This window comes from Phoca vitulina, unplaced genomic scaffold (genome assembly GCF_004348235.1).
Source record: "Phoca vitulina isolate PV1807 unplaced genomic scaffold, GSC_HSeal_1.0 scaffold11, whole genome shotgun sequence".
Taxonomy (NCBI): domain Eukaryota; kingdom Metazoa; phylum Chordata; class Mammalia; order Carnivora; family Phocidae; genus Phoca; species Phoca vitulina.
The window spans coordinates 4,386,151-4,412,717 of record NW_022589714.1 but is presented as its reverse complement, the minus strand read 5'-3'; the positions used below and the strand labels follow the sequence as shown (position 1 = coordinate 4,412,717).

The window sequence follows — 26,567 nt, the reverse complement described above, 5'->3', positions numbered from 1 at the left end:
GCTTATATTCTGTAGGTCTTCTCAATGCTGATTTGTTTTTTACCTTCCTGAGCTATAAATGACTGAGAGAAGTCATGGTAACAAGTTAAATTGTCCTGCTGCTGTTGTTTCCCAATTTCTGAGTTTTTTGGCAAGTATTTTGGTGCCACGTTATTCAGCATGTAAAAAAATTAATGTCTTGATTTGCCATTTTAACATTTAACATGATGACTTCAGTATATTCTAAGGCTTTTGATAAATTAAAAAAATACTTGCCTAAAACTGAGTCAACTATGAACAGAAGCAGAGTTCCTTAACATAAAAGAGAATCTGTATTTCAAACTACTAGTTAACATAAAACTTGATGGTAGAAGCTAGTGGCTTCTCAGTGAAGTCAGGAACAAAATAGGTATTTTCACTGTTATTGAACCCTTTAAAAGTTGTAGTTGTTACAATAAAATACCTAGCAGTAAACAATAAGAAATATGAAAGAAAGTAGAAAACTACAAGGAATGTAGAATATTGATTAAAGGAAGAGACCTGTAGTGTTTTGGATGTAGATTTTCTAACATATTACAAATATTTCTTCCCAAATCAACCTACAGATTTTATTTTATCCAGTCAAAGTACTATTGTAATTATTTTTGAGCAATGGGAAAATTTATTTGAAAGAATGGCTTAAAATATTTTGAAGAAGAATGATTATGTGCGGTGGTGGTAGGAAGGAGACCTGGAATTATTCCCTGTGTGAATGTACTGCAAAGCTCCAATCATTTAATGATTTCAAATAGTTCAGGACAGCTCTGGGAATAGACTTGGATTCAGTAGAACAAAAGAAGAAGTTTAAAAAATAGCTCCAAGTACATTTGTAAGTACTGAGATAACAAGGGCGCCTCAAATCACTGAGAGAAAGGATGGATTATTTAATAAGTGAATGTTTTCATACTGAAGGTTAAAGCCCAAGTGTGAGTCATGAAATCAACTTAGTCATAATAGTTTTAAAAAACAGAATAGAAAAGAAAACATTTGCTGTCACATGATAAGTATTGTTTTGTGGGGCCTTTGTTTTTGTTTCTGTTAAACATCTGTGTGTTGGATAATGATGTGAAATGTATTCCTTAATGCGGATCATGGTTTAAAAAGTTTGAAAACCACTGGTATTTTGATAAATGGTGTTTTGATGAGTGGCTAACCATTTGGAGGAAAACATTAAAACGTATAAAATAATACAGACAGACTAAATAAAAGGCTGGGCTAACCTATGTCAATTGAATAAAGGAACAAGAACCATCGTAAGCATCATTTCATAAAGGAGAGTTCAGAGCAAATATATGAAGCGTAGTATACAAGGCTTTTGAATAAGAGCAAATAATGAAAATACGTTAATATTAAATGTTTATGCCTCAAACCAAATCCATTAAATACTGTTAGCAATTTAAAAGTACATGATAGAAATATAACTTAAAAATTAAAGATATTTTAATCATATAGATACAATTACTATAGTAAAAATATAAGATATATAAATAAAATTAAATATAAAGGGTATTGAATGTTACCTATCTCCAAATATATGTATTTTTGATACATATTTCAGTCCCATCCCTTACTGTGTGATTTTGCACAGAGATTTTCTAACTTTTATTATATAAGAAAGAAACTGACCTATTTCTTTCTGTGTTTTTAGAGGACTATTTTAATAAAGGGAAAAATGAGTCTGAGGACAGTAAGCTTCGATTTGAAACTTATCACTTGATATGGCAGCAGATGAAATCTGAAACTGAGGTGAATACTTTTCTTAATGACTTAATATTTCTCTAATAACGTAAATCTCATATTTGTTCTTCCCATCTTCCTTTCCATCATTTTTCAGGACTCTTGATGAAACATAGGTAATATTAGGTTAGTATAATCTGTATATTCTAAAAAACGCTCATGTTCCAAGTATTAAGCATAGCTTCAGGTACTGGAACATACATTAATAATAATAGCTGCCAAGGCAAGGGGCTCTTTACATATCCTCACAACTTTTAAATGGTGACACACTTTAAATTATCCATTCAGAGATGCCTGGGTGGCTCAGTTGATTAATCATCTGCCTTTGGCTCAGGTCATGATCCCAGGGTCCTGGATCGAGTCCCACATTGGGCTCCTTGCTCAGCGGGGAGCCTGCTTCTCCCTCTGCCTGCCGCTCCCCCGCTTGTGCTCTCTCTCTCTCTGACAAATAAATAAATAAATAAAATCTTTAAAAAATAAACAAATTATCCATTCAGTTATACAAGTAAGAAGTCAAGCTATTTTTAAATTACTTCACTCCCTCATCCTCATGTCCAGTTTCTACGTTCTTTATATTCCAGCTCTGAAATAATTTCTCTGCTATGGCACATTCATAGCTGTAGGGCCAACATCTTGAGTGGACTTGTTTTGTTTGACCAACACGGTGTTGTACTTTTTTTTGTTTTTTATTGCCTGTGGGAGGGTTATGCACTTCGTTTATTACTGCTTCCCACCACTCTTTATTGCTTTCCACCTAGGGCTTTGCTCATTTATGGATTCCAAGTGACCCTTGAAAGTATTTGAGTTTGTGGTTTCTAGTTTAGGCCTTCATTTCTTAACCTGGATTGTGATGATCCTCCTAACCGATGTCTTTGCCTTTGATGTCAGACCCCTCAGGCCTGTCACTCAGTCCCTATGGCACCATTGGCCAAGTTAGAAAAGCCCTCCCTTCAGGCAGGCACAGCCCTGTGCCAGGGTGCCAGGGCTTTCCCACCTCACTGCTGGTGTAGCTTCCCCCAGCTCCTTCACAGTGCTGCCTGATTCCCCCTTCTTAACCCTGATGGAATCATGTCTCTCCTTCACATGCCTTCAGTGGTTCTCCCCTCAGGATAAAATCCAAACTGTTTAACATCAAGTATAATTTCATAGGCCTAGCCCCTTGCCTATTTGTCCAGGCTCATTCCCTACCACTTCCCATGTTCTTGACGCTTAGCTCTGTCTGTGGTTCCCCAGGTACTTGGTGCTTCCTTCCTTGCTTCCTCTACTCCCCATTCCATGTAACTTTCTTCTCCATATAATCACCTCCTCCATCACCTGCTCTAATGCTTTGACTCAAATATGTCCCCTCCTCAGTTTAAGTTGGGTGGTCCTATTCTTGGGTGGTCCTATTCTTCATCATAGCACTCTACCCAATGTATTTTAATTGTTAAGTGTTCTTGCTCAGTTTTTTGTTGTTGTTTTTTCACTGTTTTAGGATAAAGACTACCTTTCATTTGTAAGGTGGTTAGTAAATGTTTGTTGAATGAATAAATGAGATTCTTTAGTGAGGGAATCCAAAGCACTAATGACTGGAGCTTTAAGGAAAAAAAAAATTTTTTTTAATTTCTTCCATCTAATAATCATTTTACATGTAATCTTTGCAATTAATGACAAATTATCTTTCCCAAACTTAGAAAGATGCATCAGATTACTACTGATAAAAATTCATAAAGTTTTGTGTTTTCTTCATAGCAACTACAAGAGGAATTAAATAAAAACCTGTTCGATAGTCTAACTGAATTTCTGCAAAAGTCTTACTCTGGATTTCAGAAGAATTCAAGAGACTGGGGCTGTCAAATAAAACTCAGAGAAATTCCAACTGCTGCTCTCATTCTAGGTATATATGGGTGTATGTTTGTTTTTTTAATTAGTGGTTTTGTTGTAGAGAATAGCGAAGAATAACCTGTTTTGATAGGCCTTTTTATCTCTTTTATAGAATTAAACTAATTCTTGTTTGCTTTACATACTTTGAAAACCAATAAAAGTTCTTTGTGCTGATCATACATTTGTAAATTAAAGGAAATTGATCCAGGATTAGGTAGTACCCTCCTCAACTTTGTCAGAAAAACGAAGGGGAAATATATTTGTGTTACTCTTTTTAGTTATTTTATGAGAATATATGAGATTTGAATTTGGTAATAAACCACTGGTGGGTAAATAGATTTGTTTTTTTAATTATCTCTTCAGTGGAATTATCTATGACCTTAATTTTATTTCCCTGTGCTTAGTTTATCAATCTTAGATTGTTTTATAATACTGTATTAATATTAATTGTTTAGAAGGGGGTTTGGATGAATTATATATAAACTGCTTTCAAACTGCAGGTGGTAAATTTCTTAGGTACTTAAATATCCATCATTAATGTCCCATTTGAACCAAACATCTGGTTGCAGGATAATGGAAAAAAATTTCTTTGGCATACTAGCAAATTTCCTTATTTCTTTTGGAAAGAAAGTTGGATTTATTTGGATTTCAAATGTACTCTTCATCGCACTTACAATTTATTATTTATTCAAGGTTTGTTAAACTAGTGAGCACTGAGATAAGGACTTATTTTGTTAATACTGCCTTTAATACTGTTCATTACCTAAATCTTATTCCTCATGTTCAGGGCAATACTTATCAAAATTCAGTGTACCTACAAAAGCCTCCAGGGGGTTTTAGTAAATGCAGGTTTTAGTCAGTAGGTCTGAGGTGGGGCCTGAAACTCTGCATTTATAACAGGCCTCCTGCTGATGCCCATACTGCTGATCCCAGGACTACTCTGAGTAACAACACACAGGGAATGATTCTTATAATAATTTTATATAATTTTTATAATTTGAACAGCTTTTTAGCGCAGCCTGCACTTAATTTCAAAATCCTTTCCATTTATGGATGAGAAACTGAGACCCAGTGATGACTGGATTATACTGTTTGGTACTTTGTTTCTCTTGGCCAGGTTATAATGGTTGGAGGTGGAGTGGGGAAAACATAATCAAGAGCAGTGGCTTGATTGTTGAGAGCACTGTTTAAATCCCTTCTCTGCCTACTGCCAAAAGGAGAAAAGCTAATGGAAATGTTATATTTCAAAGTCAGTAGCCTGACGAGAACATTTTCCCAGTTAAAGACATTGTTGATTTTTTGTTTCAATGTTAAATAGCTTATAAAGTGAGTCAGTGGAAGACTATCTTGTCTTCCAGTGTTTTGCTAACCTCCCAGAGTTGTTTAGAGATGCAGTATCATGATCATAGACCATAATGTGTCTAGGAATATCATTTTGATACTGTAAAAAGAAAAAATCCATAGTCAAAGAATGCTTAAGCACAGTTGCACATTTCCTATTTTCAAAAAGGTGTATGTCCATTTAAAAATAACCTGCCAAAAATTTTATTTGTTGGCTATCCTAGAAAAAAATTTTTTGCTTCTTGGAGGCCTGGATTCTGAACCTTTTGTTTTTCTTCCAGCCAGTTGAAGTTTTATAGTAGCAATTACCAACCAGTTTCAGGATGTTTACTGTTGGCACCTGCCTAAGTGCCAAAGCACTTTCTAGAAATCACAGATTGTGACGTCAAGGAAAGTATCAGTAGAATTTTTTTCCCCATGTAGTGGGGAAATTAACTTAACTCTGATAACTACATGCACAGCACTAAACTCTGATTTGTGGAAGTGAGAACGAGAGGGGCTTAGTAAATACCTAAAGGACCTAAAGTTTTATTAGTTTTTAGGCTCTTCCCTCAGAAATTAGCTTACTGTATACTTTACCTATTGTATTTACTACAACAATCATTAACAGTATTAGTGATTGGATTCTCCTCACTTGTTAAGTCAGGGTCACAGTAAGCCTGGAATCCATAACCCTTATTTATTTATTTTTTTTTTAAAGATTTTATTTATTTATTTGACAGAGACACAGCGAGAGAGGGAACACAAGCAGGGGGAGTGGGAGAGGGAGAAGCAGGCTTCCCGCCGAGCAGGGAACCTGATGCGGGGCTCGATCCCAGGACCCTGGGATCATGACCTGAGCCGAAGGCAGACGCTTAACGACTGAGCCACCCAGGCGCCCCCATAACCCTTATTTTTGAATCATTAGTTTAAAGAGTTCTTTATGAGTTTGACAAAAGTAACGAAATTACTCCTAAGATATTTTCAAGGGTTAACTACATATCCTCAGTAACTTTTTTTAAAGAGAAATTGTGCAAAATACCCTTTCTGACAAATAAGTATTGTGTATGCCTCCAGATACCTATTGTCAATGGCGGTCTCTTCACTTACGCAGTATATTTTTTTGGTTTCTGTTATTAATTGTATTTAAAAATATTTTTATTTAGTAATTCACTTGACATGTTAGCCTTGTTGTTGTTAAATTGTTAATAATACAAATGATGTTGTAATACTGATATTATTCCATAGGTGTGAACGTAACAGATCATGATTTAACATTCAGAAGTCTAACAGAAGCCCTTCAGAATAATGTCACTCCATATGTAGTCTCATTGCAAGCTAAAGATTGTCCAGGTACAGAATAAATGCCATAATAACCTTGGTGAGATGTTACAAATCTCTTCTGGCCTTCTCTCTCTCTCTTTCTCTCTCTAGCTTTCTTTATCCCTTTTTATTCATGGGAAGAGCATGGCACTACATTTTTGGCAGGAATGAGGTTTATTGCCTATCGCAGTAATCTTGGCTGTTGCAGGCCTCTCTGCTACCTTTTGCTTCATTTACACCAGCCCCACCCCTGCCAGATCAGCTTCACAGCCAGTAATAGACTAGGCATTTTATGAGATGTGTTCCTTAACCCAGTAAAAGTTGAGTAAGTTGGAAAGTTTGGGACAGAGAGCTGAGAATTAAGGATTGGGGATTTGGCAGCTTTAGTCCAACAGAGTATAGACTGTGTAGGTTCATATTTATAGCCTCAAATCATCTTATTGTTCTACTCTGAAAGACCAGCATGGTGAAAAATAGTCCATCACCAGAGCCGATCTGAGGTATATGAAGCCATTGAATCATAAAGGATGTGGACACTAAGAAAGTAAAATGGGCTTAGATTTGAATTTACATAAGGGCTTTATGTGCTTATATTACTCTCATATTCATAAACTGACTAGAACTGATTAAATAAAAGCCCTTAGGACATCTTTTAAAATGACTCTAAGGAAGGTTTGTAATCAGTAAAATAACTTATGTAAGTAACACTTTTGATATCTTTTTTTAGAGGCCTTAAAAACCTTTTGCTGTCTAGTGTAATTTAAATATAGATTGCTTCTTACATAATTTATAATTTTCATGTTTACACATTTGCTTAAGTAACTCTTTTATTATGGACAATATACATAAACTTTGGCTAGTGTTAGTCTGAGTTAGTGAAATTTAAATATTAAAGAGAAGATACTAATGAACATTAACAGTTAATATGTTAAGTGTTATGTTAATGTTAAGTATAGAAAAACACATTGTACCCAAATGTGTATACTGATCAAGAGCTTTCAGCTGTTTCATATTTGTTTTAAAGAGAGATAAGCTTTCTTACATTTTTTACCCATTCTGCAGATATAAAACATTTTTTACAAAAACTGGCCTCACAGTTGATGGGCTGCTGTGTAGATGAGGAATCCAAAGAGGGAAGTATTCAGGTCACCCAGAAAAAGATACATTGTTCAATGGATTCTCTTTCCAGTTGGTATATGAATGTCACACAGGTAAGAGTAAACTGACAATTTTCTCTCAGGAAATTGGCGTATGATTGAAAGGCTTAGAGTTATATTAAACATAGTACTATTTTGTTCTAATAAGAATATGCTTATGTACTCTAGCTATTAATTAATAGTAGCTGCTTATTTTTCATAAGGCTATTAGAATTTAAAAGTATTTTTTTTCAGTATGCAGTCTAATTCCTGATAAGTGTTTCAGTTCTTACAAGGCCATCTTATTTGCGGGAGAATGTCATCTAGTGACAAAAACAGCCTCAGGAATGGGTTCTGCTCTAGATTCTCTCTCTGTGACAATGGCTATAACTTTAATGTATTATCCTTAGGTCTCTATTTGCTTTTGTGCAGTAGGACCGTGCTGCCAGTGCCCATTGTCAACGTAGTCCAATGAGAAATAGTCGTTTTTTTGAAAAAAAAAAAAAAAAACAAAACTAATTTGATCCACATTTAGAATTCTTGGGAATAAATGGTCTGTAAGTAAAGTATATTCAACAAACAGCTGACAAGAAGTTCCATTCTACCATGATAGTCCCCGGTGAGAATGGATAACCTAGGTGACTCATGGAGAACTGCACTATAAAACCACAGCTTTGGTTTATGGTGCTGTGTAGCTAGATAGTATGGGAAAAAATACCGCAGTGACATTTTCTGATAAAGGTGTTTGCTGAAGTCAGTCATGAGTGAAGTTCCATTTTTGCTTTATAAGGGATGAAATTGGGTCTAATGCTTACCATAATATCTTAATTTGGTCCACAATTTTAAATTTTCTAGAAATCAAATGTACATTCAGTTTATGTCAGATATCCTTGAAAGATTGGGATTAGACCAGACGATATTAAAGATGCTTTTCAACTTAAGGTTTAACAGTAGCAGAGTAGCGAAGTAGTGTTGTTTATTGGGCTTTTTATTTAAAAATACTAGTTCTCACCTTAAAGCAAAGCAAAGTAAAACATTCTTTTAACAGAAAAAATAATCTATAGAAAATCTTCTCCCCATGCTTTTTTCTGTAGTTTTCTCAGATAGCAGAAAATATAAATATTTTATATGAGTTATAGATTTACTGAACCTTTTTCTTCTTGGTTATTATTCCCCTGTCAGACACAGAAAGATTCTTCAAATAACTGTTGGAATGAGTTTCTCTTTATTATGTGGGAGAAATAAAAGAAACAGCGTTACTGTAAAATATAAAGGGAGATATATCAACATGTGGCATTGTAACATCGTTTGGGTGGTAAGGCTTACTTTTAACTCTTTCTTTTCACAATGGCTTAAAAGAAGACAGACCCAAAAATGCCAAGGAAAAAGAGGACTTCTACTAGTCAATGGCAGTCTCCTCCTGTTGTGCTTATCTTAAAGGATATGGAAAGCTTCACCACAAAAGTACTCCAAGACTTCATAATTATCTGCAGGTAGATGATATATCACCTGGCTTTTACGTAAAATTCTTTTTATTAAGGAAACATATAACTTTTAACTTGAAGAACACCCTTTTCTAGAGAAAATGAATGGCAATTTAATCCTCATTTTAATACCAACTGGATAGAAACCAGAGTGATTTCAAATTCCCTATAATTGAATGTTCGAAGACCTCCTATCGGATTTCCATTTGCTTTTTGACCCAAAAATGAGATCAAAAGACTAAAGTTAACCAATTTTTAATTAGTATGATAAGGCAGTATAAAATGTAGTTTTTCTCACCAAGGTCATCTGTCTCTTTCCCATTAAGTGGATAAACTACTCCAGATTGAGATGTTTGTCAGGTGTTATTTTCTGATACCTATCCACCCTTAGAAGCTCTGAGTTACATGTGCTCTTCTGAGCAAGTATGTTTTCTAAATAACATTATCTTGTATAATACTTACAGTGAGAAACTACTTTCTTCATGGTCTCATTGGATTTTCAAGGCAGTCCTGTGAGATTCAGAATTGAAGTAACTAACCCTATTTAAAATCCAGTGACATGTATTTCCCATGGTACCTTTTTTTAGGATATAATTTATTTTGGCCTTTTCTATATGTAAACTTGCTTGATAGTTATAGCTACATTTGCCTAAAGCTATATTGTGTTATAATTTACTAATAAACTTGTAATTCCTATTTTAATGGTGTCTTTTTTTCCCATTGAAACTAAGATTTCTAGATCCTAAGACTTTTCTTAATGCTAAAACTAAACTGCTTTATTTGCTTTCAAAATGCAGAAGAGGTCTTCTTTTTTGGAGCTTAAATTTGTGGCTACTTTTGCCATCTAAAGTGAGGAAGAACTTACAGCAGTAACAGAATCCAGGCACTGTACTTCTCTGACGGTAGAACTGCATATTGCTAGAATACTGAAATGCAATAGCCAATAGAAGGGAGCATGCAGAGTCATCAGCCATGATACAAAGGGCTCAGACCCACAATAGCTCTCAAAGATAGTTCTGTTTTACTCTGTGGAAGTCATTTGTGTTCATACTGGTAATGCTCAGAATAAATCATGTCCAATAAGTTTGAGTTAAGAATTCAAGGAAAGGATGTAACATTTTTAAACAGTGTCCTTTAAAAATAGGTCTTATATATGTGTAAGGAAAGTTTCCTAACTTTTAGCTATTATGTATGGCTGGGTGACATAATTTCTGTTAGATATGTGCATAAATAGAGTAAGTTAACCTTGAAAGTTTGTGAGTTACATGTCACTGAACTTAAAAAGCACAGGCTGGATGTCTGTTAGGAAGACTGTAGCTAGGGCTCAAACTTTGACTGAGAGGTTACATTGAATGATTCCTAACTCTTTTAACAGTTGAGATTGTATAACCTTAGAGGGAGGCATTTGATCCCTCTGGACCTCTGTGTACTTATGTATAAAATGAGAGGATCTGTTAATAGATCGATTTCAGAGCTAGAATGTGTGGGGAAATAACTATATTACTTTAACAGAGGAAACTGCGTGACCTAGAAAATTTGAGTATTTGGAATGATATCTTCAGCAGTGTCTTATACTGTACTCCTTCAAATAAAGGTTGTCTTAATTTGAAATTTGATGTATTGAAATATATTTCCTAATGAAATCCCTTTTATATTTTCCTTTGAAAACTAGTCAACATCTACATGAATTTCCACTAATACTCATTTTTGGAATTGCCACATCTCCTATTATCATCCATCGGTTGCTTCCTCATGCAGTATCATCTCTGTTGTGCATAGAACTATTCCAGTCTCTGTCCTGCAAGGAGCACCTGACTACAGTACTTGATAAGGTAAAAAGGAAAAATTCATACCAGTGAAATAGGATGAAAAGACTGCCAAGAATAGATTATAAATATAAACGTTAGTGATAAATTTCATCTCTCAGAGTATGATACTGAACATATTTCTGCACATTTTTTTGTATTTAATGATTTTAATAGGGTACAGTATTGCCTCCTCAGATAAAATATAAATTTTTTTTTAAGATTTATTTATTTATTTATTTGAGAGAGAGCAAGAGAGAGAGCACAGAGGGAGTAGGAGTGGGAGAAGCAAACTCCCCACTGACTGGAGAGCCCGATGCAGGGCTCAACCCCAGGACCCTGAGATCATGACCTGAGCTGAAGGCAGACGCTCAACCAACTGAACCTCCCAGATACCCCAAAATAGAAGCTTTATAAAAAGAATGATTGTATCTTTCTATATCTACCTACTTATCAGTCATTACTCAATGGAAAATTAGGTTTTTAATAATTTTTAATAGAATTTAATGACTTCCTAATAACAGTAACAATGTTTTCACTCTTCCATTTTGTATAAAATAATTTGTAATTTTTAGTGGACTCTTTCCTGTCATTGCTGCTCTTGACAGAAAATAAATACTAACATTTCCTTAGACCTTAGCTCTATTTTTTTTTACCTAAATTAGTATTAGTTCTGTGTTTCTACATAAATTAGTAATGACCTTCCACAAATTGTTTGCTAGACTCAGCTCTTTGAAGGTGTGCCTTATGCTGCTTGTGAAGGTAAACTAATGACAACCCTCCTTTTTTTTTTTTTTTAAAGATTTTTATTTATTTATTTGAGAGAGAAAGAGAGAGGAAGAGAGCTCACAAGCAGGGGGGAAGGGGCAGAGGCAGAGGGAGAAGCAGAGTTCCTGCTGAGCAGGGAGCCCAATGTGGAACTCAATCCCAGGACCCAGAGATCATGACCTGAGCCGAAGGCAGACACTTAACTGACTGAGCCACCCAGGTGGCTGACAGCCTTCCAAGGTTCTTCATCTTTTTCCCATGAAGGTGGTATCCATTAGTTTACTGATACTTTGGGGAACATTTTGCAGCTACAGTATTTAAAATTGCTTGGTTGGGGTGCGTGGGTGGTGCAGTTGGTTAAGCTTCTGACTCTTGGTTTCAGCTCAGGTGGTGATCTCAGGGTCATGGGATCCAGCCCCAAGTCAGGCTCTGCGCTCTGTGTGGCATCTACTTGGGATTCTCTCTCCCTCTCTTTCTGCCCCTCCTTCCCACGCTCTCACTTGCTCTCTCTCTCTCAAATAAATAATCTTAAAAAAAAATGAAATTGGTTGTGGCCAAATGCATTTGGCCTTCTATAACTGTGTTTCTGTTTTAAAAGCCTAGTATGACTTTTCATTTTCAGATGTAAATTCTTCACTATAGGCCATTGAAAATTAGCTGAATAATATAAATTCAGCTATTTTATACTTTTTAAATAGACATCTGTTATTTTGGGGTTTTTCATTCAAAAGTACATAATGTGTTATTCTTCGGTAATGTGTATCAGTAGGGATGAAAAAGAAATCTTATCCGATAATAAGAATTGCCAAAACCTATAGCTTCTTCAGTGGCTTCTGGTAGGAGAAAAGGGATCGTATAGTTAATAGATGGTATTTTTTTAAATTAGCAATTGGGTGGAAGATGATGGATATCTTTGATTCTGGAGATGTATGACTAACTGTTTTTGGTTGTGACTGTTGTATAAATTAAAGTTTTGGTTGATATTTGATCTAAAAAAAACTTAGCTACTATTATAGCTTTCATAGTTATATGTCATAGTATCATTCTTTGCCTCAATATGTATACTTGCTATTGATGAAGAGTAAAGAAAGACTAATGAGTGGATCCTTCCCCCTTTTGTCTCTTTCAGCTACTTCTTACAACCCAGTTTCCCTTTAAACTAAGTGAAAAAGTGTTACAGATTCTGACCAACATCTTTTTGTATCATGATTTCTCAATTCAAAACTTTATAAAAGGACTTCAGGTAAGAAGACACTAATGGGTGTGAAAGTTCATGAGCTGATTCTAAATAATTAATTTGCATTAATTTGCATATTCAAACTATTTAATGTGATAAGGCATTTTAAATGGCAAAATCTAAAATAAGTAAATTCAAGTTATATTATTCTAGATTCTATCATTCCTTTGTTACCTTGCAGCAAAATATAGAGAATTACATTAATTAGGATGTCAAAAAATGGAAAAAGACACCCTCCTTCCCCTTGCATTCCAGTGATTCTTAATATTTGGGGGTAGGGAGAAAGGGACATTTTTTTTTTTTTAAGATTCTGATGAAAGCTTACGTACTTTCTACCTAAGAAATGCTATATATAAGGGATCAGCAAACTTTCTGTGAAGGATCAGATATTAAATGTTTTTGACTCTTCATGCGACAACTCTGTTGCATACTCTTTTTTCTTCTTTTTAAATAACCAGTTAAAGATATGAAAACCATTTTTAGTTCCTGGGTCATACAAAAATAGGTGGGGGCCATTGTTTGCTGTCCCTTGCACATATTTGTGTGTTTATTCACTTATATTCTTATATATTGGGAATACATTTTTACTAAGGTTTCATGAATTGCCAGAAGAAAATTCATGAGCTCAGCTTCATAACATCTGTTCTAATCCAAAAAAGAACCCCATTATCCAGTTATTTAAAAGTTAATATTCCTTGTCTTGGCAACTACCTAAAATACCTTAGCAAAGTGTAGTCATTGTAAATACATGCCAATTGTCAAGTTCCCTAAAACTTGACAAAAACAAGTCCCTAAAACAAAAGTACAGTATGATAATACCTCACATTTGTATAGTGCCTTAGAGTTTATAAATTATTTCTCACATGTATTTTTCCTCCATATAAAACTGCAGTGCTCTCTTATGGCTACTATGTATTTTTTTCAACTTGACTTTTTAAAGTTTATCTGTGAGAGAGAGAGTGCGTGCGCGCGCATGAGAGCAGGGGGAAGGGCAGAGGGAGAAGGAGACAAGTAGACTCCCTGTTGAGTGGGGATCCCAGCAACGTGGGGCTTGATCCCAGGACCCTGAGATAATGACCTGAGCCAAAATCAAGAGTCAGACGCTCAACTGACTCAGCCACCCAGGCACCGCTCAACTTGACTTTTTAAAAAAGAGTATTTTAAAGCAGCAAAATATTTACCTTAGCAATATGTGAAATTCAATGATAGAGAGATATACTACATTTGCCTCTCTCATAACATTTTATTTCATTTATTTATTTACTCAAAAGTATGAAGAGCCTACTGTAAGCCAAGAACTATGCTGAGTCCTGGAGATACAGAGGACAAGGAAATCTCGGTCTTCAAATTGCTCATTTGTTTAGTGAAGGAGACAGAAGAGGAAACTCATAATTACAGTTCTCAATAGTCAATACTGTGAAAGAAACATACCTGGACATTCCATAGGAGAACAGAAGTATAGCCTAAGGAGTAGGGGCTCACTAGGTTAAAATGCGAAGTGCATTCTAGGTAAAGGCAACAGTAGAGGGAGAGAGATCTGTTTGAGGACTATTGCAGTTTTCTAGACAAGATATAACAAGGGCTAACCTAAGGTAGTGATAGTGGAACTAGAGAGGAGGAAACAGATTTGAGGATGAGCTAGAATCAACAGAACCTGGTGACCAAGTGGTTGATAGGATGTGGCAGAGAGGAGCATAGGTGACACACAGGTTCTAGCTTGGCAAATGGATTGGAGGTTGGTACCATTTATTAAGTATACATGTTAATATAAAGCCAAGAACCAGTTAGAAAAGGATGAGTTTCTTTTTGTATATGGTTAATTTTGGGTATGTTGGATATAAAGATTTGGCACTTAGAAGAAAGATCTGGAACAAATAGATACATTTAGGATTTATCATTAAAAGGTGATGGGTGAAGTCACACAATGAGGATGAGGCATCACCCAGAGGCATGAGGAAAGGACTAAGATTAGAACTTGACGGCAAGCTGATGAGAGAGCAATAGAAAAGGAGACTAAATAAGGAAAACCAATAGAAAGCAGAGTAACACTGAAGTCAGGAGAAGAGTTTTAGGAAATAGAAACTGTAGTCTCAGCATTGAGAAAGTGAGTGAAGAAGAGGACATTATAACCAAATTATGTAATCTCTCTGGGTCTCAGTTTTCTCATCTATAAAATAGGGGATCATATTAGATGATTTTATAGGTTCCTCATAATTTACTAAGCACCTCCTTTGTATACTGGGCACATTACTAAGTATTTACATTGTTTCATTAATAGGTACTATTATCCTGAGTTTCGCAGGGGAAGAAACAGGCTTGTGTTAAGTAGCTTGGCCAGGGTCACACAGCTAATAAGTGGTAGAGCCATTAAGACCCCATTTGGCCAGTTTTCTTAATCATCAGTAGGAAATATGTGTAAGTCCTGATTTCTTTAGGAGGTACAGTAGGGCATATAATCATTCTGTATATGTTTGTTTCTTTCATTAGATGAATATGTTAACCAACTTGTTAGTTGACCCAGGATTTTGAGAACATACTTGGACAAAGTAGTGAAGTGGTACTAGATTCTTACTTACAGCTCTACTATAACTCATGTGACTTCCTCCCATTCCTCCTCCCCAGCAAGTCCCTTATCATGTTTGGTTTTTACTTTTCTGATGTTTAAAAAGTGGTATTAACACTGGAATATTATCACAATATAATTGGAAAATATAAGTAAGAAATGAGATTTTGTTAATATGTGCAAAAATAATTTAGCACTTGGCATGAACAGTACTTTCTGTTTGGTATTTGTTTCTAAGTTAGGCTGGCTGTTTGCCTTACAACCTTATACTTCCTCCAGAATGAACTATTTTAGAGGATTTCCTCTAGCCTTGGGTATCTGGTCCTCAGCTCTATCGGCTCAGAAATTCATTATCAGTTTACCCAGAAAGCATCAAGCTCAAATACCTTAATACTGATATATAAGCCAGCATGTTAATTTATTAATTTGTAATGGGAAATTCTATTTTCTAGTCCAAGAATGTGTTTGTCCACTATCTAGGGAACTGTCTGTCCAGTATCAAGGTATCTAGAAACTAAACCAAATTGGCCATGAGCAGGTTGCTTAGAGTCAGAGTTTTTAACATTTGGATAGTCTTGTGAGATAGATCTTATGAGTTATGGTAGAATCTGGAAAACCATTCCCCCTCGTACTGTAGAGATCACAGCATCCTAGTTACTATGACACTTAAATTTATCAGATACTGTACTGTGTTTTTCTCATGAAATAAAACTCAGTTTAAAAAGATACATTTTCTTTAGCCATCCCTCATTTTTCATTATTCTTTTTTATCAGTAGGCAAAGCTTCTACCATTGTAACATTTTTATTTATTCAGCAGACCACATTTTTTCACTGATTTTAGATGGGTGTTTTCTTGTGAGTATTTGGGCATCTGTTAGACTCTGAGGTCACAACCCAATCCCATCCCCACAATATTTACTGTTATTGTAAGTGAGTTGCTTCTGTAGAGAGCTAATCTATCCATTAATATTAGTTTCTTCTGGTTTATATACTTCAGAGATTACAATTTTCTGACCTTGCCCACAAAATCAGAGTCTTAAAATATTAAAGATACAGAACCATTTTGCATTGTTTGCAGTGTTATTGTGATGTTATTAAATGTATTAGTGCCATACTTTTACTGTTTAAAAAAACCCAAAACCTTAAAACTGAGTAGACAAAGGGCAAAAGATTACTGCCAAAATATAACAAATATATTTAATCTTCACATTTTTTTTATCTTCACATTTCTTTCAGCTTTCTCTATTAGAACATTTCTATTCCCAGCCCCTCAGTGTTCTGTGCTGTAATCTCCCAGAAGCCAAGAGAAGAATAAATTTTTTATCAGATAATCAGTGTGAAAACATCCGACGTCTTCCATCGTTTAGGAGGTAAAAGGAGAAGTGCATATTTAACACATCTTATAATAGAGGTTGGGGTAAAATAAAGGATCTCAGATCTAGCTATTTTTGAAGTGGGGAAAGAAAAAAAAAACCTTTTTATTTAGAGCACAATGAAATCCTCTGTTTTCAATTGTGAGATTTCTTTGTTGGACTTGAAAATTTAGCATAAAGAAAAATATTTTTACAAAGGGACATAATTTGCAGGTTCTCCAGAGTTACTTATTTATAAATAACATTTCCTGATTCTGGAATTTATGGCTTTTGTTTATGATTAGATTCCTAGATTATGTGATATAGCTGATTTAAGGAGTTAAAAATTACCATTAAACCATGACTGTTATCTTGAGCTTATTTTTGAGAAGAAATGAAAGAATGTGACCACCGATCTAAGTAGTTCTTTTCCCCATATGATATTCAGATCTTTAGTATGTTTAATTTTCTCTCTTTGTGTATGGGATGGTGAAAATTCTAGGTTCGTGGAAAAGCAAGCTTCAGAAAAGCAAGTTGCACTATTGACCAATGAGAGATTTTTGAAGGTAGGAATGTGGATGTATTTGTTTCAGTTTTATTCTCTTTTTTTCTTTATGAGAAACAATATGCACATAACGTTTATTCGGTGAATTTATAAAACATACCTGTCCATCCTAATATGCTTTTCACGGTGAATTAATGGGTCTTCATAATCATATAGGAATGTGACTTGAAGGTGACACAAAACTTTAGTTCTAAGATAACCTTTTTTATTGAGAAAAAGTATTAACTACAGGTTTATCCTATGGTGTAATTTGAAAATATTTTTAGATCTCAACTTTGTTTCCACATAGCAGTTTTGGAATCTGCAGGCAATCTCATTTTAATGTTCTTTTAAAAGCTGTCATAAATAAAGGCACATAGAAACCATGTAGCTTAGGGACCCACTGCTAAGTGGGTATTGATTTGATTTGAAAAAATATCATTATATATTGATTATACAATGCCAGGAAAGAAGTAATGAGCTTAGAAAATTAAGAGTTAGCCATACAACATAGGGAATATCAAAAGAAGGAGTTTTTTGTTTTTTTTTTTTCTTTCTTGAATAAATGATACTTGGACATGGTACATAATTCAAAAGGCAAAGATAATATACAGAGAAAATACTCCCTCACACCTTTATCCTCCAACCACCCACTTCCCCTTCCTAGATATATTCAGTGTCACTAGTTACTTATGCATCATTCCAGAAATATTCTTCAGACACACAAGTAATTTTACATACTGTAGGAGTTCCCTTCCCTATCTTAACAGAAGATAAGTATATTATATAAGCTGTTCTGCACCTTGTTTTGTTTTGCACTTCATTTTGGAAATCATTCCATATCAGTATTGAGAGTGGTATAGTACTCTATGGAATGAATATACCTTCATTTTACTTAGCAAGTCCCTTAATGATGGACAACTAGAAATGCATAGTGTCATACTTGTTTTCATACTATTCATGCCTTTTTTGAGGAAAAAGTTGTAGAAAATTATAATAAAATTAAGATGAGATTAAAGTAGCCCTAGTGCGTGCGGGGCGCCTGGGTGGCTCAGTCGTTAAGCGTCTGCCTTCAGTTCAGGTCATGGTCCCAGGGTCCTGGGATCGAGCCCCGCGTCGGGCTCCCTGCTCAGCGGGAAGCCTGCTTCTCCCTCTCCCACTCCCCCTGCTTGTGTTCCCTCTCTCGCTGTGTCTCTCTCTGTCAAATAAATAAAACCTTTAAAAAAAAAAAAAAAGTAGCCCTAGTGCTATGTGTAGGTTTTGCTGATACGTACTATTTTCAAATTTTGAATGAAAGAATGTTAGTTCCTAGAGGGCATGTGTGCTGTATAGCTCTGAATACTAATTTACCACCTTTTTGTAAATTCTCAAAAAATATTAAGAATGGCTTTTTTATAACTGAGGTATAATTGACATACAATATGACACTGGACATTGGCTTTTGTTAAACATTATTTCTAATGCAGAATCCACACTGGGCCATATTATAAAATCAGTTCTAGACTGGGCTTAATAATCACTTCAATAATCTCTGTAATCTTTTTAGAGCAGAATAAGAAGTTTTCAAATCCTAATACAGGTTGTTTTGGAAGAGAGGAACTTTAAGAACCAGTGGAAAGGGATGTGTGCATGTTTACTGAATTTTAAGATTAGATGGATTAGCGCTCTGCTGAGTCAGCTAGTTGCCAAGTGCATTTCCTGCGAGAGTATATTTTCAGAAGCCAGGAATAGATTTTTAAAGAGTACTTTTAACCATTGAGATGATAAAAGGGAGAGATTCTCTAGGTTGGTCTGTTGTAGAAATAGCTTGACATTTATCTGTGCTTCTCAGTAACTTTTCATGTATTTTCTGAGCATTTATTTATACTGTACTTGTTCCTAGTGCACTTAGCTCTGTTCTTTATTATCTTTGCTGTATTCATTTTAGGATTGCATCCTTTGTTAAAGGCATATTTTCTTGAGATTTACATAGTGAGAAATATGAAGGGGCACAAGGATTTGTACCCTTACCCTAAGAAAGTTATGTGCAGGTTACCTGCTAAATTCAAAGGACAGAAGAGATCTATGAAAATAATTAATGTGTCTGTTGATTTTTATAGTTTAGAGTGAAAGTATCTTTGTATATTTTATTCTTACTATAATGCTTTTTCTCTTTTTATAGTTTATTTTAAAACACATAATTTTTTTTTTAAGATTTATTTGAGATAGGGGGAATGAGAGAGCACAAGTCAGGGGGAGGGGCTAAGAGAGAGGGAGAAGCAGACTCCCCACTGAGCAGGGAGCGCAACTTGGGGCTAGATCCCAGGATCCTGGGATCATGATCTGAGCTGAAGGCGGAAGCTTAACCGACTGAGCCACCCAGGTGCCCCCATAATCAATTTTATATGTATTTTTCCACAGTAAAAGAAATCAGAAAAAACTCCACATGATGATAATATGGTACTACATGATACAGGGGAAGATCCTGATTTTGACCTCAGGAATCTTGGATTTCAATTCCAGCTATTCATTAGCCAGGTGTATCTTAGAAAAATCACTCATCCTATTTAAGCGTCAATAATGGGACAGTAATTCCTAGTGTGATTTCCTCATAGGGTTAGTGATAATCAAAGTCTGTTCAAATGAGAGTGAGTTAAAAACAAATATACAATAAAATGTTTATATATGTAAATCATAAATATTGTTATTACTTTTCACTATGATAAAAATTAAGATCAATACAAACACATAGTTTTATATATTACATATTCTGTATTACACATATTATATATAATACTCTTGTGTTACATGGTTTTATAGATTATGTAGTTATATAGACATGCCTACTGTTAAATTTGTCACTTTGTACCCATTTTCTACACTCAGATTCTGAAGACCTAGACCTCAAAGTATACTCTAGAGAAATTTATACTCTTTAGATCCAGATTCTTTCTGCCCTGAAAATCTACTTTGCTGTCCATCCTGATGAACTAAACCAGTTGCTCTCAAACTTTAGCATGTATCAGAATCACGTGGAGGGCTTGTTAAAACACTGATTTCTGGCCTCCATCCCCAGAGTTTCTGCTTTTGTAGCTCAAAGGTGGGCCCCAAGAATTTGCGTTTCTAGCAAGGTCCCAGGTAATGCTGATGCTGCTGATCTGAAGACCATCTTGGAGAGCCACTTGAACTGGACTGATTCCCTGGAAGGAAATGTTTATTGCTTCCCTTATCTTGTTTTCTTAAATTTAGAACTAATCTAAATTCTCACTTACTTAAATGACTCATCTCAATTATCCTCTCTGACTGGAGTCAAGAAGTTAAAAAAAAAAACAAACCCTGACTCCTTTAGAATTATGGACACTCAGTTTCATAGTTACAGCTTTTAAACTATATGCCAGCTTTGTATTTCATAAACTTCATGGGTTTTAATTTTTTTAATTTAAAATTTAAAAATTCAGCTGACTAAACCATAAAACATTTGTAGAAGTTTCACTAGGAAGTTCAACAAAGGCACGACATTAGAAGGCCATATAGAGCTGACAAAAGACTAAAGACTCTGTGCGTTCTTTCATTTCTAAGTAGTCTGTCTTGTGACTGATTGTATAGTGCAGCTGGGTACAGTGGCCAAAAAGTGTATTCTGACAGTTAACAAAGTTTTCTGCGTTTAAGCCAAATAGGCTTGCACAGGCTCCCATTAATGCAAACTTCTGATGACTCAATAGCTTTCAAATCCTGTGGTAGAAGTTTAATCAGATAATCTTCAAAGTTTCTTTTGGCTCTAAAATGCTATGATTTTATTTACTTGCTCATTAAACAGATTAGTAATAATTTTTTTCTGACTAGTTAAATTATTTAGATTCCTCATTAAAATTCTCTTTTAGTGCATATGTTTAATTGAAAATAGGTAAATTATTACTATGGATTTTAGGTGAAATAGCAGGAGCAGTTACTGGATGTATTTTTACTGTGTTTTTGCCTCATAGTGTTGCTCTAGTAATCAAGGTGTTTTTTTAACTTAAACAATTAACTTAAGAAACAATAGTTCATGAGAAATTAAGCTGTCAAAGTGCCTTAAACAGAACTTTCAAATTCTTCATAATTACAAAGATATTTTTATTATCACTTGTGTCTGAAATTTTGTTTCAAGTCCAATATTAAGGAGAGCTTTGAAGAAGATTGTGGCCTCACATCACATTTGCATAATTATTATCTGGTAATAAAAAACATGAGGCCTTGAAATACTGGAAATTTTTTTTGAATAGTGAGAAATTCTTTTTCTTTCCATGAAAAAATGTTTTGGGGGAATAGAATATTAACAGCTTTTTCCAATTAGTAGATAGTTTTTATGCATTGTTTCATTTTGAGTCCCAGCCACCACATATGACAGAGTTTTTATCCCTTTGTGTCGATGAGGAGAGTCACAAAATGATTAAGTAACTTGCCTACCTCAAGTGTCACAATGAGCAATTGGAAGATCTGGCATTAATACCCAGACCTGACACCAAAGCCCACACATTTTCTGTGACACTTCATTGAAGAATTAGTATAAGTTGATGGGAAGGTGCCTGAGGTTCTGTATTAGTGTTTGAGAAATGAGAGATGGGCTTTTCAAATACCGTAGCAAGTTAACGGTGAAGTTAAGGTACAGGAGGCTTGGAAAACAACTTGGTACAAGGCGGCTTTGCCCTCTGTAGTCCGGCAGCCACGTGTCATGCGGCAGTGCATGCTGTGGCTCACTAAAGCTGGAACGGGAGACATACCCCTTCTCCCCACCAAATAGATCTAGTTGGGTATGTTACACGAATATGTATATTTGCCAGTATCATTTACATAGACACACACACACACACACACACACACACACACACACACTTTACTTTCAAAAGACTTCTTTAAAAAAAAGCAAGTCCCAACGCCATAGCTAGGAGTAGGTCCATTTTAATCCTGTGCTGTCTACACCAACCACACCCTCTGTTTATCAGTAATGATTCGCTCTTGGTGTTGATCCTGTCTTGTCAAGAAGTTACATTATGCTCAGTATATTTAATACATGACTAATTCCATGTATTTCACATAAGAAAATCAGTTTGTCAAATCTTCCCTAAAGCTATTTGGCTTGGTTTCAACCCTTAAAGAGTTCAACTTTATGCTATGTAGAAAACTAGATTCAATCCCTTGCCAGTGACAGTTGAAGTTTTATTATTCTGACTCGTTAATATTTTATGTCTCTGTTCCCTATGTACCCAGCTAGATTTTAAATTGGTTGAGAGTAGAAAGTAAGTCTCAGACTCCTTAGAATTGTAATATATTCCTATTAGAAAGATAACCTGATTCAGTATGCTCATTTTACAGATGGGAGAACTGCAGCCGAGAGAGGAAGTAAACTATCTAAGGTCACAGAGCAAGTTACTGGTAGACCAAGGATTTCTTTTCACCATTTAGTATGCTTTTTGTGGTGATTCATGATCAAAAGGCACAGAATTAGGTCACGAGTTTGATGGAAACCTGCCTTTCACTTTTGCCTTCACCTCTTCATTCTGGTTTCTTTTGACTGACCTAAGGACAGGAGGAGGGAAAAATCTATTAGAAAAAATAATAAAAGGCAAAGAGAAGAAAGGAAGAAAATGATTCCAAAACAAACTACTTCTTGTGATCAGATGTGCGAGGCATTAGCCCAGTAGTGCGGTGGGAAGTGGCAGCTCAAATCCAAAGCCTTCATCAGGTGCTGCTGAACAGGGAGGACAGAAGTCTGAGGCAGATGAGAGGTCGAGCACTCAGCCGCACTAGAGCTGGGGGAGAGCTGTGGTTTGGCACTCTGGTAGGTAGCCATCATGTGATAAGACACTGGGAACCAAACACTGTCAGCCAAAATTTCTCTGATGAGAAAAATAATGCTTAGTTCTAGCAAGAGGATGATGGAGAAAATGCTGTGTTCTTGGACAGCTGATACCTCTTATTCCTAAAATCCAATGTCTGTTTTGCCAGCGTTTAGTATCAGTGAATTGATTGAAAGGAACAAATTATAAAAATGTACAGCCATTTTTACATACTTTCTTTAAATCTTCTTGGGTTCACTCTTCACCCTATCCCTAAAATCTGGGCACAAAAGTGATAAATACTATGGGAATTAGAAGAGATTTGCAAAAAGTGAGCATCATGGCAAATGTAATTCTGTCTTATTTTCCTTACCTGTATATATTTAAGTTTACATAGCCATTGTTTTCCCCTCCAAAGGAAGTAACCAGCTCAGTAACAACAGAGGCCTTGTCATATTAGTAAACAATAATACATGAATGATTTTGACTGAATGGCAGATGGGATTGATGTGATTGGAGATGGCTGATTTAAAAGGGTGTAGAGTAATATATTGTAATATACATATAAAATGTATAGTAATACATTGGCAACCACAGCCTAATATTAATGTGGTTTTTTTAGGTCCTTAGTGTTTTCTTAAAAACCCAAGCCAACATATACACATTAAGACATTTTACATTACAAATTCAGACTTTTGTCTTTGTTGAAAAATTAGTAAATGTGGCCCACATCCAGCAAGACAACATTGACTTTTTTTTTTAAGATTTTATTTATTTATTTGACAGAGAGAGAGAGAGGGAGAGTAAGCACAAGCAGATGGAGCGGCAGGCAGAGGGAGAGGGGGAAGCAGGCTCCCCGCTGAGCAGAGAGCCCGCTCAGGGCTCGATCCCAGGACCCTGGATCATGACCTGAGCAGAAGGCAGACACTTAACCAACTGAGCCACCCAGGTGCCCCGACAACATTGACATTTTAAATTCATCTTACTTGAGAAGGTGAATTTTGAATAAAGACTAAAGGAGGTTACAGAGCTTGCCATGCAGGAATCTGGAGGAAGGGAATTCCAAACAAAGAGACAGCAAGTGTAAAGGACCTGAGGTTGGAGTGTGCCTGGATGTTTGAGGAGGAGCAAGGAGTATTGGATTATTTGATATCAGAGAAGTATCTTTCTGTTCACATCTCTTTGTCAAAGATCAGGAAAGACCACAAGGTCTTCGTGTTTCAAGAATACAAGAAAGCATGTCTCTTGGGTACCTGGATGGCTCAGTTGGTTAAGCGACTGCCTTCACCTCAGGTCATGATCCTGGAGTCTCGGGACCGAGTCCCGCATCGGGCTCCCTGCTCAGCGGGGAGTCTGCTTTTTCCTCTGACCCTCCCCCCTCTCATGCTCTCTCTCTCTATCTCATTCTCTCTCTCAGATAAATAAATAAAATCTTTAAAAAAAAAAAAGAATACAAGAAAGCATATCTCTTTGGGAAATAATGTTACTAGGCCAAGTGCAGCTCTGTTGAGAAGAATCATCATAAATACAATCACGAAATGAAACAGTGGCAGCTATGACCAGTATATAGCAATGATGCCAGAGGAAAAATTTAATGAATGGAAAGGAGGATTACTATTTCAACAGGCTTTGTTTTTACATGTGCATAGTGTGATGCTGCAGTAATATATTGAGTGGAGAATTTTCTCAGCATCACAACCTATAAAAAAGTGTTCATAAAGTGCATCAAGAATTGTTGCCCTGGATAGGTGGTAGAGAGGCATTTGCAGATATATATCTCAGTAATACTGACGAAGAATTTAAGAGAACAGGTTACGTGAAGAAAGCTAATCATTTGTGATGTTTCCTGCTAAAGCTGATAAGAACACATATAAACAGCAGTGAAATCTCTTATGTAGAGTGTAGGTTCCAAAGTCAGCACATAAGACAAAAGTGTGGGATGGTCGAAATCACTCTTGCAAATCCCTTAGAAGGGTACAACAGATCTTCTGTCATGCAGTCCAACATGGCCGGTTTTATTTCCAAGTGTTGGAACCAGAACTCCATTTCCTCAGTAGAGCATCAGATGAAATAGTTTGCTATGCTGTGTTTTAAGCGCTAGGCACTGGGCACAGGGATATAATCACACAGAAGTGTAAAGGGCCTGAGACCATCTGGGAGAAGAGCATGCACATAATCCTCATCTCACCCTTACCCAAGGCATAGTTCCTGGAGTGCAGCATTGCCTACAAAGTGTAAAGTGTTTCTTTTTTCTCCTCATCCGAGTGAATTCAGTTCTACTGCATCACCCGTTATTTGTGCATGCAGTTACTCCACAAAGCAAAAGTAATAGGTAGTGCAAGAAGCATGAGGTATGATTATTATTCATAGATTCCTTTCTCTCCAGAATACTTTCTTTGTTTAAAAGCTTTTTAGGCATACATTAAAGCAAACAATTAGTGGCTTTATGCACTCTCTATGTTATAGCTTGTCGTAAAATTGAATTAAAATGTACTTTCCCAGTGGTGGTTAAAGTACCCTTTGGTATGATAGGAAACCTAGATTTTTGAAATTGCCAGCTAACTCAAATACTGGGAGGAAAAACATTTTGATACTAAAAGCTTTTCTTTCATTTGCCCTGTGCTTTCAGATAAAAACCTATAGATCGCTGATGAAGGAATTGATTTCTAAGTGTGCTGGAGTTTAGGAAAATATATCAGATTTATTGCTTTATATAGGTTGGGTTTGCTTGAATTTATTGATATCTAGGTGTTACTTTCTGCATGCTTGACTGCTAAGAATAACGGGTATCTGCAAGATATTACTGGGGTAAAAAACCCAGCCCAGCAGTTAAAGTCCTTCATTTGACTTTTTAGAGAAGAAAAAAATGTGAAGACCATGCCACAGATCATAATCCTCTTAAGAAAATGTTACAGGATGAAGCAGTTATAAAAGTATTTGAGGTTTGAAAAATACTTGAATGTTGCTAGAATGTGGTGTTTTAAAGTCATTTCTAAACTATTTCAGGTTCTAGAAAACCTAATACCCCCATTCCACCCACCCACCCCCAAAAACCCTTTTGAAACTGGTTTGTGAGATTAGTCATCCCATTGTTTTAAGACACTGTCTCCCTTATTATACTTGTTGGAGTCTAAATTATAAATCTTAATGGCTTCAGATTTCTCTTTTTCATGATTTTCTTAATGGTAAACTGAATAAAGCCAGTATTGGAATTCTCAACAAAAGGCAGGGATTTATCAGAATCACCTGTGGTGTTTCTTCTTCTTCTGCGTTTCTGTGTTTCCTCCTCCTTCTTCTTCTCCCCCCCACTCCTCCCTTTCCTTCCTTCCTCCCTTCCTTCCCTTCCTTCCCTTCCCTTCCTTCCCTTCCTTCCCTTCCTTCCCTTCCTTCCCTTCCTTCCCTTCCCTTCCTTCCTTCCTTCCCTTCCCTCCCTTCCCTCCCTTCCCTTCCCTTCCTTCCCTTCCTTCCCTTCCTTCCCTTCCCTTCCTTCCCTTCCCTTCCTTCCCTTCCTTCCCTTCCCTCCCTTCCTTCCTTCCTTCCCTTCCCTCCCTTCCTTCCCTTCCCTTCCTTCCCTTCCCTTCCCTTCCTTCCCTTCCTTCCCTTCCTTCCCTTCCCTTCCTT

The 26,567-nt window shown here is 35.9% G+C and overlaps 1 protein-coding gene across 4 annotated transcripts in view; it reads left to right on the top strand.

The window, feature by feature from the left end:
- Window positions 1–26,567, top strand: part of ORC3 (origin recognition complex subunit 3) — a 59,611-nt gene that overhangs the window by 7,863 nt on the left and 25,181 nt on the right. For 3 of the 4 annotated variants that reach the window (XM_032409308.1, XM_032409312.1, XM_032409311.1), the window contains 9 exons: window positions 1,667–1,764; window positions 3,487–3,631; window positions 6,187–6,291; window positions 7,324–7,472; window positions 8,757–8,890; window positions 10,554–10,713; window positions 12,584–12,697; window positions 16,492–16,625; window positions 17,110–17,173. In XM_032409308.1, the coding sequence (XP_032265199.1) occupies window positions 1,667–1,764; window positions 3,487–3,631; window positions 6,187–6,291; window positions 7,324–7,472; window positions 8,757–8,890; window positions 10,554–10,713; window positions 12,584–12,697; window positions 16,492–16,625; window positions 17,110–17,173 (1,103 nt within the window). The remainder of the gene's footprint in view (window positions 1–1,666; window positions 1,765–3,486; window positions 3,632–6,186; window positions 6,292–7,323; window positions 7,473–8,756; window positions 8,891–10,553; window positions 10,714–12,583; window positions 12,698–16,491; window positions 16,626–17,109; window positions 17,174–26,567) is intronic. The other variant, XM_032409309.1, reaches the window with a different exon arrangement.